Below are 13,725 nucleotides of genomic sequence, written 5' to 3'. Positions count from 1 at the left end.
GTTATGAGGTCCACTGTGATTTAAGAAATCTATTCTTTTTGACAACTCATTACTTAACCAGTATGATAAAGATAACGATATTTATATTTTATTTTATTAAATATATATAACGATTTAAATTAATATTATATATTTTTATACGCATATTATACGCACATAGTTTTATACTTTTACTATACTTTAACTTTACCTTTACTTTACTTTTACTTTACTTTAACTTTAATAATTCATACTTTAATAATTCACTTTAATAATTCATACTTTAATAATTCACTTTAATAATTCATACTTTAATAATTCACTTTAATAATTCATACTTTAATAATTCACTTTAATAATTCATATTTTAATAATTCACTTTAATAATTCACTTTAATAATTCAAAAATCTATTATAAATAGAATTCAATAGGTTTCATTATTTCATAGAAACTTGAAAATATATTTCTCTAAACTCTCTCAATCGAATTACATATATATATATATTTACTTAGTACTATTTCAAGATATTATTAGTATACATAAAATACTACGACGGAGTTATATTCAGACGATTTCAAAATAAGTTTTCAAATGGGATATAGCTAAGGAAATTATGGGTTATAGCTATGAAGGTTATGTGTATTGATCGAGGGTATTGCTCGTGAGGTCAACCTAACGTTTATCATTTTCGTTGTGTCTACGTACTTTCCTGCAATATTGAATCACAATATTGATACGTGAGCATTCATATCTTATATTTTATATATTAATAGTGTATCCCTGACTAGTGCTCGAGTATATATGATTATGCATGTTTGTATGCTTAGTTTCGTCGTTAAATAGTTTATGATAAATCACGAATTTGATACATATGCTACTGAGATATGTTATATGATATGCATGTCGTTGAAAAGCTGAAGAAAAAAAATTAATAACTTTTCATTTAGAAATCGTGTGGTTTCGATGAACGGATTAAAAGATATGGTCAACTGAATTATCATTAATTTTAATATTATTATTAAAACGATTATTATAACTGTTATCAGTTGATGTTATTACTAACATTATCTTTATTACTAAAAATTAATATTTTTATTGAAACTATCATTTTATTATTTTTATCATTATTATTATTATCAATATTATTTTATCAAATAAATATGCGTACAAAGATATTTTTACCACACGTAATGTAATTACATTAATAATACATACCACTATATTTTTATGTTATTAAGTGAATTTTATAAATTTTATTACTTGAGATATATAAAAGTATATTTTTATCATATATGAATTTTAATATAAATTTTTATTTATTAATAAATGACTTTTATTATTTAGTATAATAAGATCTGATAAATATATTTAAATATATAAAACTACTATATATAAGTTATATAATAAACATGTATAGATTTTGAAAGTCATTTTGGGTCAAGTTAACTTTTGTTGACTTTGCATGTCGGTCTCGAGCATTAGGATTGTGATACACTACGACTTGACCTAAATTGTTAGACAGATATTGACCAACATATAAATATATATACTTAATATAGGTTCGTGAATCCGAGACAAACCCTGCACTTGTTCAGTGCCATCATATACATAATTGCTACGAAATACAGTATTGTGAGTTTCATTTGCTCCCTTTTTATATATATTTTTGGGCTGAGAATACATGGGCTGATTTATAAATGTTTTACGAAATAGGCACAAGTACTAAAACTAATTCTATGTGGGTTTAAACCAGAAATATACCCTTAGCTTGGTAACATTAAACTACTTGTCTATGTACGGTAGGCACGAATCCTAAAGATAGATCTATTGGGCCTGACAAACCCCATCCTGACTATGGGATGCTTTAGTACTTCGAGATTATTTTAAACATACCTGATCTGGTGTACTTCAGAGGGTAAAACATGAACGTTAAGGCTTGTTACCGGGTGCCTACAACTTATAGAATACTTTTATACACTTGCGAGTGTACATATATTTATAAACGGAAATCTTGTGGTCTATTAATATATTGAAATGATTGTTATGATAAACCTATGAACTCACCAACCTTTTGGTTGACACTTTAAAGCATATTTATTCTCAGGTATTAAAGAAATCTTTCGCTGTGCATTAGCTCATTTTAAGGATATTACTTGGAGTCATTCATGGCATATTTTGAAAGACGTTGCATTCGAGTCATTGAGTTCATCAAGATTATTATTAAGCCAATTATAGTTGGATGTATTATGAAATGGTGTGCATGCCATCAACTTTCGTTGTAAAGAAAGTTTGTCTTTTAAAAACGAATGCAATGTTTGTAAAATGTATCATATAGAGGTCAAATACCTCGCGATGTAATCAACTATTGTGAATCGTTTATAATGTATATGAACGGGTCCTTTCAGTTGGTATCAGAGTGGTGGTCTTAGCGAACCAGGTCTTGCATTAGTGTGTCTAACTGATAGTTGTTAAGATGCATTAGTGAGTCTGGACTTCGACCGTGTCTGCATGTCAAAATTTTTGCTTATCATTTTTAGTCGGAAATCATCTACTTACCATCCTTAGGAAATTACCTTCTTATCATTCTTAATTCTAGACGCGTTTTCCTACATTTATTGCATAATAGTGTATAGACGAATTCTTATCTTAGCATATCTGTTACGGTGAACTTTGACTGACATCTTTCAAAGATTCCTCCGTAATTTATGGGATTTTGGTATTATATATACATATGTAAATTATGTATTGAAGAATACCAAATCTAAATTCTACAATCTATTTCATACCAAAAAATTCTTTCCCTGATCATACAAGATGGATCCCTCAACCAGTTCGAGTTCCTCAGATTCCGACAGCTATGCCGATATGGATTTCCACATGAGCTCCGAAAGCAGCGTGACCGGAATGAATCAACCAATTAGCCATCATCTATTCTGGATAATTTGGGGATGGGTTCGTAATCTACTTAACCATTGGAGACAAGAAGAAGGCGATCCATTTCATCCACTACATTGCCCTCTTGGCAATGAACCTGAAGCACTTACCGGCGAACCTGTCCGAAACACTATTTTCTCTCTCATTTCCAGAGTATCTCGTCATGATTGTATATTACACTAAATTCTAGATCTTATTTATCCGCTCGTCCGAACCGACAATTACCCCGGTGTAATAGAAGAAGTCAACGAGCTTCGGCCTCGGGTAGTGGCTTTGGAGAATATGGTGCAAAGGTTACAAACACCAGCAGCAGCACCAACAGCATAACCAGTACCACCATCAACAACATCAACAGTACCATTACCACCACCAACAACAACCGCATCGCAAACCTCAACTTCACAATCTATCCCACGAGCATTGACGTCATACGCCATGTAGATACCAAGGAATACCACAACGATGAAGTATTGATTCATAACTTCATTGGGGAAACATTCTACAGCGATTATGTAATTTCTAAAGTTTAGAAATTATCTATCCTCGCCTTAAACATAAATCAAATGAGTTTAATTTAATATTAACTCATTAAATCAATATTACATCTGAAGAAATATACACATATATATTTCCATAAAGACTGTAATAAAATTCTTTTGTACAAAATATTAATTGTGAATTTTTTTTTAACGGGTAGGTAATACCCGAGAGATATATAAATTCATAATTAATATGTTACATTCTTCGAATCTGAATCAGCAAATCATCCATTATACTCCCTACTTTCACAACAATATACATTCTTTTATAAAAATCAAAACAACCATACTTATTCAAAATCTAATTACATATTCTGATTTTGAAATCTCAGAATTCGATTCAAGATATAACCGAAATCGTCACTCTTAGATTCCTACATCTTTCAAAACTATACTTTGACTTCAAAACTGTCCTAGAACCTCATTTCTATTCATGGAACTCACAAAAATATTTGTATCATTCAAAATCTTAGAACATCATATGTATATTAACAATTACAATATGTGTTCAAACACTTCGAAATTCCTAAAGACATGCGAGATGATGATCCAACCACATATTACCCACTGTCATGCATCTAAAAAGCTCTCGAAACCAAAGTTATAGTTTAACACGTATCCATGTCAGATCCTTTGATATTTATTACCAAATATAATTTTTCAATCTCTTTCCAAAATAGACAGTTTTGTCACAGCTCCAGCAAATCGCCTTCATTTGTTTATACGAATAAACCTTATTATAACAATTACCCCTTCATCATTGTTACCGGGGAACCTTTCATATCTCGCCACATTAGCAGTAAACTTATCAACAACTTCATTAACCTTAGACTTAAGCCTCTCCGAAAAGCCACTATACTTATTCATTAAAACCCCATCATGTACTCACCTACATCCTGTAACAATAATTGTCACACCAACTACTGGGAATTAGCAATCAGTATTTTGAATTTCGTGACAATTTTACGTCAAAAGTTATACATATAACGTCTATCTCCTAGACTTACATACTTCGAATGTGAATTTTCTGAAAAACATCCCAAACCATGAACTAGTTCTCCGAAATTGGAAAAATGCTGATGAAGCAGCAAAAACTGTAAACAACTTTAACAGTCAAAAGTTTGATGATAAAGAATAGTATGGTGGTAAAGCTGAGAAAAAGAGAAGGTTTGAAACTGGAAAACGGATTGAGCAGACCATGAAGGAGGCTGTGGACAAATCACAAAGACTAAACCTGCCTTCAAAGGATCCAAATGATTCAGTGTCTACTGAAATCGTTAGCAAACAACTTACTTCTTATTCTAAACCTTCACAGACAAATCTTCTTCATCATCCATATTATCGTATCTTTTATTATAATATCTTCGATATTCCTGAAGATATTTTCACAACTATTCTTATCTGAAATCTTTTATCTCTTCGCAATATCTGCGTTACAACATAAAAAGAAACTGTGTTAGTTTCTAAATTCTAAAAAAAAAAAATTGAATTTAAAATAGGAATGTTTTTGAAGTAGTGTTGGGAACTGAAGCATGAGTTAGTATAATATAATGACACTTGATCAACGTGATTATATTACAGTAAGTCATGCTGAGTTTCTAATGGAACGTGATGATTCACAGAACATACCGTCATCATGTACTGTTTACACGACTCTTACATTCTACCCAATTTCCAAACATATTAAGAACATATCATCTTGATAGCTCTATATTTTCGGATATTCTGGTAATTTGCCAAATCAAGATCGTGCCATTACGATTTTCTTCTTGGAACATTAACTATGTTCATCCAAAAATTCATATCTACGAATTCTGGACCATTATCCGCTTGACTTAAGGTCGGAAAGAGAAAACGAAAGCATGAAGCTCCGAAATATAATGGAGAATATAAAGCCCGATAACAACCCCGAAATTACAAACCGTATATATCAATGCGTATAGCAATATAAAGACACGGGAGAATGAAAAACACAATAACCCCAAGGTAATGGTAGAAGAAAATAACTTCCTCCGGTGGTAGATGAAAAAGAAGAATGACATATATGAAAGTTAAGAGTATATCAAGAATCAATACTGGATAAAGCATATTAACGAATGCTTTAAAGTATGAATTGAGGAGAAAGACTAGAAGGTGTGAGATGTGCAAATAAAGAAACGAAGGGGGTGGAATTATAGTAAAATATCAGACAGAGAAATCGAGACAGATTATCGTATTCAATCAAAGAAGATCCTGATTTCCTTAATCGCCGAAGAACCAAATCTTATTGCAAAGATTTTCTTTAAATCCCATGAATTCCAAAAATCAATCATAACTACGTCATCGGTTAAAACGAATATACGTTTACTCATTTCACTCTCTTGCGATAGCTTCACTTATACTGTTCGCGTAATCAAATTATTTTATCTATATTACTCAATGATGATAAAACTCTATTTATCAACTCATATTCATCATGAAAACATTTTTATAGTTAGCCATGACGACCTCGATCAAATTTCGGGATGAAATTTCTTTAACGGGTAGGTACTGTGACGACCCAGAAATTTCCGACCAAATTTAAACTTAACCTTTATATGTTTCCGACACGATAAGCAGAATTTGTAATGTTGAATCTTAAAAAGTTTGGAACTACATTCATGTAATCAATTACCCTTTGACCGTGTTCGACGATTCACGAACAATTATGTGTATATAGATATGTATATATAATATATAATATTAACTGAAAACATTAACAAAGTATTAGATATATGATATTTTACATGAACATATTTGTTTCGATATATTTATCGACAGAATTAAGAGATAATATCAAATGATTGAATTATCAGATACATTATGATATGATTACGGGCCTATGTTATGAGGTCCACTGTGATTTAAGAAATCTATTCTTTTTGACAACTCATTACTTAACCAGTATGATAAAGATAACGATATTTATATTTTATTTTATTAAATATATATAACGATTTAAATTAATATTATATATTTTTATACGCGTATTATATGCACATAGTTTTATACTTTTACTATACTTTAACTTTACCCTTACTTTACTTTTACTTTACTTTAACTTTAATAATTCATACTTTAATAATTCACTTTAATAATTCATACTTTAATAATTCACTTTAATAATTCATACTTTAATAATTCACTTTAATAATTCAAAAATCTATTATAAATAGAATTCAATAGGTTTCATTATTTCATAGAAACTTGAAAATATATTTCTCTAAACTCTCTCAATCGAATTACATATATATATATATATTTACTTAGTACTATTTCAAGATATTATTAGTATACATAAAATACTACGACGGAGTTATATTCAGACGATTTCAAAATAAGTTTTCAAATGGGATATAGCTAAGGAAATTATGGGTTATAGCTATGAAGGTTATGGGTATTGATCGAGGGTATTACTCTTGAGGTCAACCTAACGTTTATCATTTTCGTTGTGTCTACGTACTTTCCTGCAATATTGAATCACAATATTGATACGTGAGCATTCATATCTTATATTTTATATATTAATAGTGTATCCCTGACTAGTGCTCGAGTATATATGATTATGCATGTTTGTATGCTTAGTTTCGTCGTTAAATAGTTTATGATAAATCACGAATTTGATACATATGCTACTGAGATAAGTTATAGGATATGCATGTCGTTGAAAAGCTGAAGAAAAAAAATTAATAACTTTTCATTTAGAAATCGTGTGGTTTCGATGAACGGATTAAAAGATATGGTCAACTGAATTATCATTAATTTTAATATTATTATTAAAACGATTATTATAACTGTTATCAGTTGATGTTATTACTAAAATTATCTTTATTACTAAAAATTAATATTTTTATTGAAACTATCATTTTATTATTTTTATCATTATTATTATTATCAATATTATTTTATCAAATAAATATGCGTACAAAGATATTTTTACCACACGTAATGTAATTACATTAATAATACATACCACTATATTTTTATGATATTAAGTGAATTTTATAAATTTTATTACTTGAGATATATAAAAGTATATTTTTATCATATATGAATTTTAATATAAATTTTTATTTATTAATAAATGACTTGTATTATGTAGTATAATAAGATCTGATAAATATATTTAAATATATAAAACTACTATATATAAGTTATATAATAAACATGTATAGATTTTGAAAGTCATTTTGGGTCAAGTTAACTTTTGTTGACTTTGCATGTCGATCTCGAGCATTAGGATTGTGATACACTACGACTTGACCTAAATTGTTAGACAGATATTGACCAACATATAAATATATATACTTAATATAGGTTCGTGAATCCGAGACAAACCCTGCACTTGTTCAGTGCCGTCATATACATAATTGCTACAAAATACAGTATTGTGAGTTTCATTTGCTCCCTTTTTATATATATTTTTGGGCTGAGAATACATGCGCTGATTTATAAATGTTTTACGAAATAGGCACAAGTACTAAAACTAATTCTATGTGGGTTTAAACCAGAAATATACCCTTAGCTTGGTAACATTAAACTACTTGTCTATGTACGGTAGGCACGAATCCTAAAGATAGATCTATTGGGCCTGACAAACCCCATCCTGACTATGGGATGCTTTAGTACTTCGAGGTTATTTTAAACACACCTGATCTGGTGTACTTCAGAGGGTAAAACATGAACGTTAAGGCTTGTTACCGGGTGCCTACAACTTATAGAATACTTTTATACACTTGCGAGTGTACATATATTTATAAACGGAAATCTTGTGGTCTATTAATATATTGAAATGATTGTTATGATAAACCTATGAACTCACCAACCTTTTGGTTGACACTTTAAAGCATATTTATTCTCAGGTATTAAAGAAATCTTCCGCTGTGCATTAGCTCATTTTAAGGATATTACTTGGAGTCATTCATGGCATATTTTGAAAGACGTTGCATTCGAGTCATTGAGTTCATCAAGATTATTATTAAGCCAATTATAGTTGGATGTATTATGAAATGGTGTGCATGCCATCAACTTTCGTTGTAAAGAAAGTTTGTCTTTTAAAAACGAATGCAATGTTTGTAAAATGTATCATATAGAGGTCAAATACCTCGCGATGTAATCAACTATTGTGAATCGTTTATAATGTATATGAACGGATCCTTTCAATGGGTATATGGGCGACATCGGGATATTTGAGAAAGTATATAGCTAATTTGTGGTTTTAACCCTATTTTTAAAATCCAAGGTTAAAATCATAGACTTAGGAGAATTAAAATATTTTTTTAGGAATAGAAGTTTTGAAAGTTCCTTATGATGTTTGTCATAGTCAAACAAAATATTGTCTTGAACTAATTCATGAGTTTGGTTTACTTGGATCCAAACATGTGTCTACTCCTCTTGAATCCAATCTGAAATTTATTAGTGATGCTTCTGATTCTGATCCTCAGCTTGAAAAATATCACTAATTATCAAAAGTTGATTGTTAAACTTATTTATTTAACTACTACTAGACCAGACATTGCATATACTGTTCAATACTTGAGTAGTTATATGCATTCTCCTTTACAATCACATATTAATATAGCATTGAGATTATTGAGATACCTTAAAAGTTCACCGGGAAAAGGTGTTTTGATTTCTAAATCTGAATCTTTTAATTTATCTGCTTATGTTGATGTTGATTGGGGTAAGTGATTAAGTTCAAGAAGATCTGTAACTGGTTTTGTATTTTCTTGATAATTCTCTTATTTCTTAGAAATCAAAACAATAACCTACTATGTCCAGGTCTTCCACGGAGTTAGAGTATAGAGCTATGGCTTCTACTACTTTTTAACTTTTAGGGACTATTAACATTCTATCTGACTTATCTAGTTACCAATTTACTTCCTGTAAATCTATATTGTGATAATAGGTCTGCAATTCTTTTGGCTGCCAATCCCATGTTTCATGAAAGGACCAAATATTTTGAGATTGATTTACATGTAGTCAGAGAAAAATGTGCATCTAGAGTTATTAACATTGTGAACATAAATTCAGAAGATCAAACTACAGATGTTTTTACCAAAGGGCTGGGTATTGGTCAACATGCATACTTATGTAACAAATTAAATTCTTAAAGATTTATTTTAGAAATCAGATTAAGGGGGTGAAGGGGTTCGTATAAAAATTATTAAAACAATTTAGCAACGGAAGCAAGTACAACAATTTTTAAACATTTTTAAAAACTCCCCACCAAGGATCCAAATGCATGTTATTAAGAAAATAAAGTATTAAAGAGGATGTTCAAGACTACAACCTTTGAAGACTTTGAACTTGAGAAGTTACAGATGCTAAGAACACCAAGATGCCAATATAGCCTTCCTCTATCAGTAATCTACACAAAAACAAACTCATATATCAACGAGATGCTAGTCCCTCACAACCCTTGAAACTAAGTCTAAGAAACAAACTTTCTTATTTCTTGTTTACAATACTATCTTGTTTTGTTAGTATTCTTTAAACTTGAAAGAACACTTAGAACTTTATGTAAGTCAAGAAAGATGACATTTTATGATACTTGTATGTGTGTTTTTGCTTGCATTTTGAAACATACATACATCCATCCTATTTAAAGAAAATATCTAGTTATGTATGGAGCATACTTGTCAATTCTATGACCAAAGTCACAAGAAATGACCATACTCACCATTTCATATTACTTGTACTCTTACATAATGTAGAGTCAACTAGTTAATAATATATAGTTACTTTTATCAAAAAATCTGATAAAACTATTATATTATTTAGTTAACAAGATGGAAACAAGTAACAAAAATAATTGTTACTTATACACATACATGTTTATATATATGTATGCATTCTCATCCATATACAATTGTAATATTATTATTTATAAATAACAATGTCACAATATGTATAATAAGGTTGTAATATACAAATCAGATTCAAATATGTAATATGATATTTATTTGCTCATTGTGTGTGACCCTATAGGTTCAAATGTTATTAGTAGTATAGACATAAGTTATGTCTTGCACATTAATAACCAACATTCTCCCACTTGCACAAGATTCAACGTATGCCAACACAGACAGTGGTAAATGTCTAGCAACATGCCACTGCCCCTAATAACACATGAAAAATGTCTTTCCGAGCATCCATTGATTCTTAATTTAAAACTTAAAATCAATATATAGGTAAGGTATCAGTTATTCCTTTCTTACTGACATCTCGTTGAGCATGAGACATGGATAGTAATCAATCTCATATTTAGCTCATACATTTTTGTTACTCGATCAAGTTTGAAATGATAAAAAAAACACCATTGAATACACCAATTTGTTTGAGCGTGGCCACACATATATTAATCACTTCAAATTATCGAGGGGCTCATAGATGTCATTCTCTCATCTAAATGAGAGGAACAAATCATGTATTGACTAGATACGTCTCTCATGTGTCTTGTGTCATACTTAACAATATATTTTATGATTGGCTAACTAAATAACATTGTTTGACTATGCCAAAGTATAACAATCCTCACACTTAAGACCTAATATGTATATCAAGTCTAAGGATATAAAGATATTACCTTTTTAAAGAATCACTTATGACATCGATCCATGAAGTGATCTTGAAAGCGGGTCAGGTCCAATATTTGTTCTCTAACAAACACATATGAATTTGGCTACAACTCCTTTGCCCTACTTTCATCTTAGTGAAAGTCAACCTACTTATTTACATTAGTCTTAATTCACAATTATTCCCATAATTGTGATCGACTATGGACGTTTTAGAATAACGTGGTTATTCAAGGATTTAAACATACTAATATAGAACACAACAAATATTAATGACTATGGCTATATCCAAATACATCATATCATTTAAGATAAATGTCGCTTACATGTTCCAAAATATCCAAATACATAAATAACAAATCAATCCATTCACTGGCATAACGAAGCCCTATGCACCGCGCATGAACTTCGTGCTTTGATTGTGATAAAGCCTTTGTAAAGAATCAGCAAGGTTTTGATCTGTGTGAACTTTGCGAATACAAACATCTCCATTTCCCAATATATCACGTATGTAGTGGAATCTTCTGAGAATATGTTTGGTGTTTTGATGTGACCTAGGTTATTTTGCTTGCGCAATAGCACCCTCATTATCACAAAATATCTCTATGGGGTCTTCTATGCTTGACATAACCCCTAAATCAGCAATAAACTTTTTCATCCAAGCAGCCTCTTGTGCTTCCTTTGATGCAGCAATGTATTCAGCTTCTGTAGTAGATTGTGCAACTACTTTCTTCTTAGAACTTTTCCAAGTTACATCTCCTCCATTCAAGATAAAGACATACCCCAATTGTGATCATGAATCATCTCGATCGGTTTGGAAGCTAACATCTGTATAGCACTTTACCATAAGATCTTCTTCCACACCTCCATAAATCAAGAACATATTTTTAGTCCTTCGTAAATACTTCGGGATGTTCTTGACAGCCATCTAGTAGCTTTCACCCGAATTTTGTTGATATCTACTCGTTATGCTCAAAGCATACGATACGTCTTGTCTTGTGCATAACGTGGCATACATAATGGATCCAATTGTAGAAGCATATGGAGTTCAATTCATTCATCTAAGCTCATCACTTGTGCTTGGACTTTGAGACTTGCTCAATATAGTACCATCTGACATTGGCAAAAATGCACGTTTGGAATCTTTCATCTTGAATCTTTTCAGGATCTTGTCAATATATGCAGTTTAGCTCAAGCCAATTAGCCGCTTAGATCTATCTCTATAAATTTTTATTCCTAGAATATAAGTAGCATCGCTACGGTCTTTCATTGAGAAACACTTCCCAAGCCAAGACTTCACTTGTTGTAAAGTTGGGAGGTCATTTCCAATTAGTAGTATATCATCCACATATAAGATTAAAAATACTACTACGCTCCCACTAGCCCTTTTGTAAACACATGGTTCATCTTCACTTTTAATAAAATTAAACACTTTTATTTTATCATCAAAATGAAGATTCCAACTTCTAGACGCTTGCTTTAGTCCGTAAATGGATCTTTTAAGCTTACACACTTTATTATGATACTTAGGATTTACAAAACCTTCTGGTTGTTCCGTATAGACATCTTCACTTAAGTGTCCATTAAGGAATGCAGTTTTGACAACCATTTTCCATATCTCCTAGTCATAATATGCGGCTATGGCAATGAGTATTCTAATTGATTTTAGCATGGCTACTGGAGAGAAAGTTTTGTCATAGTCAATACCATGAGTTTGAGTGAATCCTTTCGCCACTAGTCGTGCCTTAAATGTGTGCACGTTTCCATCCATGTCAGTTTTCTTCTTGAAAACATATTTGCTCTTAACATGCTTGTTGTTAGGAGGTAGATCAACTAAGTCCCATACTTCATTGTCATACATGGACTGCATCTCGGCATTCATGGCTTCATGCCATTTCTCAGATTCAGGATCTGATGTAACATCTTTGTAGTTAGTAGGCTCAGTTTCATCCACTAAGAAAATTTTGTCATATCTTTCGGGACTATGACGAGGTCTACTAGATCTACGAATGCCTTGTGTTACTTCAGTTACCTGAGCAAATAATTGTTTAGGTTCTTCAATGATTTGTTGATAGCTAGTTCCAACCTCGGGTGTGCTATTTTGTGGTTCTCGAATTTCTTCAAGTTCTACACTACTCCCACTTACTTCTTTAAAAAGAAACTCCTTTTCTAGAAAAGTAGCGTGTCTGGAAATAAATACTTTGTTCTCGGTAGGATTGTAGAAATAATATCCCATAGAATCCTTTCGGTATCCCACAAAAATGCACTTGATAGATCAGGGATCAAGTTTGTTGGAAGTTTTTTGTCAAACATGAGCTTCACAACCCCAAGCTTTCAAGTAAGACAAATTTGGAACCTTTCCATGCCATAACTCGTATGGTGTCTTATTGTGACACCGCTAAACCTTTTTTTTTTAATACGTGGCGGAAGCATTTATTTATTAATTAAATACGATATAAATGGCAATCAACGTTTGCACAAACCGATGTCACGTGTCATTAAAACAATTTACATATTTAACTGGAAAATACATAATTACATTCTGTTTTCAAAAGAACACAGTTCAAACTATAAAAGACCACATCAGAGTTAACCCTGTCAAACATAACATCACCATGCCCGTCTTCTCCCAAAAAGCACTATCTACAAAAGCCATCAACCTGCAGGGAGGAGATG

General features: G+C 31.0%; 1 protein-coding gene across 1 annotated transcript; it reads right to left on the bottom strand.

The window, feature by feature from the left end:
* Positions 1–11,608: 11,608 nt before the first annotated feature.
* LOC139868288 (uncharacterized) lies at positions 11,609–13,285 on the bottom strand. Its single transcript, XM_071856615.1, has 2 exons — positions 12,757–13,285; positions 11,609–11,808 (listed from the first exon to the last, which is right to left on the bottom strand). Exons 1-2 carry the CDS (start codon positions 13,283–13,285, stop codon positions 11,609–11,611), a joined length of 729 nt encoding a protein of 242 aa, XP_071712716.1.
* Between the last annotated feature and the right edge of the window lie 440 nt (positions 13,286–13,725).

Source organism: Rutidosis leptorrhynchoides, chromosome 9 (genome assembly GCF_046630445.1).
Source record: "Rutidosis leptorrhynchoides isolate AG116_Rl617_1_P2 chromosome 9, CSIRO_AGI_Rlap_v1, whole genome shotgun sequence".
In the NCBI taxonomy this organism is placed as follows: domain Eukaryota; kingdom Viridiplantae; phylum Streptophyta; class Magnoliopsida; order Asterales; family Asteraceae; genus Rutidosis; species Rutidosis leptorrhynchoides.
Note: the sequence above shows the minus strand (reverse complement) of the source record. Positions and strands in the feature narration are given on the sequence as shown.

Bases quoted from the DNA above. Each gene is read 5' to 3' on its own strand.
- LOC139868288 (XM_071856615.1), bottom strand. From the start codon at position 13,285: ATGGGATATTATTTCTACAATCCTACCGAGAACAAAGTATTTATTTCC. The intron at 11,809-12,756 runs GTATTGACTATG...TCTTGAATGGAG, and splicing joins AGGATTCACTCAAACTCATG to GAGATGTAACTTGGAAAAGT.